Source organism: Kryptolebias marmoratus, linkage group LG14 (assembly GCF_001649575.2).
Source record: "Kryptolebias marmoratus isolate JLee-2015 linkage group LG14, ASM164957v2, whole genome shotgun sequence".
In the NCBI taxonomy this organism is placed as follows: domain Eukaryota; kingdom Metazoa; phylum Chordata; class Actinopteri; order Cyprinodontiformes; family Rivulidae; genus Kryptolebias; species Kryptolebias marmoratus.
In genome coordinates, this window is record NC_051443.1 from 390114 (window position 1) to 391960 (window position 1847).

A 1847-nucleotide genomic window follows, 5' to 3' on the forward strand; every position below is an offset into this window, starting at 1 on the left:
CAGGGGAGACATGGGCCAATGCTTCAGAGTCATGGAGTCAACAAATCAAGTTTACAGGAAGATTCTAACTATTTAAACCTCACAAACTAAAGCTGCATTGTGGAGTTTTCCTCTGCTTCACTTTGAAATCAGACAAATATTTGACTCTTTGACTCCATTTTCTCAACCATCTGAGGCCAAAGTCAGCTGCTGGAAAAGTCCACCATGTAACATTTGTTCAGGAGCTTTGAGATGTTTCAGCTAACAGAAATTTGTTCTGTTGTGTTTTAGCAGCTGCTAGCTGGGTTAGCCTGTTAGCATAACTTCCTGCTTTTCTACACTGAGATATGACTGCTGTCTGCTGCAGGTAAGACTGATTACTCACAAGGACTTCATACAACCTCACTGAAAACAGTCTGAACATGTTTGGAAGAGAAAATGAAAACAGAAAACATCAAATCAGTGGAAGGATTGTGTGAATCTATTCAGATGAACCAGTAAGGGGGCAGTAATGGTCAGAACTCCACCAGGACTGGGATTCAGAAACCAGTTCTGTTCAGGACTCGAATATTTGCAGCGAGCTGAGACCCAGGAGGACTTCATCTGGTTCCTGTCAGACTCTGAGCTCTGTGTGGACAGACTTCACACAACAGGGATGGATTTATTTCTTCAAAAGGAACTAAAGAAATCAAGTTCAAACTCAACTAAACTTTCATCCAGAAAGAGGACAGCAGAGGGTTGACTTTTTACCTCCAACTTTGAGCTCAATCTGAACTTTGAGCTCTTTTTATCCACATTATTTAAAATGTTTGATGTTTCTGTTTAAACTCAGCAGATGTTTGTCGACCAAATCCACATCTGTCCACATGAACAACATGAGAGGAATACAACATTTCTAAGGTGAACTTTGACCCTGTAAACTTGTTCAGTTCTATGAAAATGTTTATTTTTGAAGAAGATTAAAAAGTGTCTTTAACTTGATCCACACAGAATTCCCCCATGGCTCTAATAACTCCTACTAATAATTCAAACTGCTGATCTACACTGACTGATGATGGGGATGAACACATCTGGACTCACAGAAACTTCCTGCAGTTCCTCGCAGCTGGAATTAGTCTCCTTCGTCCCTCCACTGATGTGTTGTACTTCATCAGGTCCACCTCATCCAGAACCTCCTCTGACATCTGCAGCATGTGGGCCAGAGCTGAACACTGGATCTCTGAGAGTTCCTTCTCTGATCTGTTCTCTGACTTTAGGAACTCTTGGATCTCCTGATAAACTGAGAGGTCCTTCATCTCCATCAGACACTGGTAGATGTTGATGCTTCTGTCTGGAGACACTTTATTATTGTTCATGTACTTCAGGTTGTTGATGACTCTCTGGGTGGTTTCTGGACTGATCTCTGTCTGACCCAGCAGGCCTCCTAAGAGCCTCTGGTTGGACCCCACAGAGAGGCCATGAAGGAAGCGAACAAACAGGTCCAGGTGGCCATTTTTACTGTGGAGGGATTTCTTCATGACTCTATTCAGGAAGTCATCCAGAGATGAGAAACTGTAGTCTTCTACCAGAAACCTCTCCATCCCCTCCATCTTCCTGCTGGTGAAACAGTGGAACATGTAGACTGCAGCCAGAAACTCCTGAACGCTCAGATGAACAAAGCAGTAAACTGATTTCTGGAAGATCTCACACTCTCTTCTGAAGATCTCTGTACAAACTCCTGAGTACGCCGAGGCCTCTGTGACATCAAGACCACACTGTGTCAGGTCTTCTTGGTAGAACATGAGGTTTCCTTTCTCCAGATGTTCAAACGCCAGCCTCCCCAGCTTCAGAAGAACTTCCCTGTCAGCCTCTGTCAGCTCCTGTGGACT

General features: G+C 43.7%; 1 protein-coding gene across 1 annotated transcript in view; it reads right to left on the reverse strand.

Moving 5' to 3' along the window:
* Window positions 1-6: 6 nt before the first annotated feature.
* LOC108229252 (protein NLRC3-like) overlaps window positions 7-1847 on the reverse strand; it is an 11044-nt gene continuing 9203 nt past the window's right edge. The window contains exon 2 of the mRNA XM_037979515.1: window positions 7-1845. Coding sequence (XP_037835443.1) covers window positions 1056-1845 — 790 coding nt within the window. The 3' untranslated portion in view covers window positions 7-1055. The remainder of the gene's footprint in view (window positions 1846-1847) is intronic.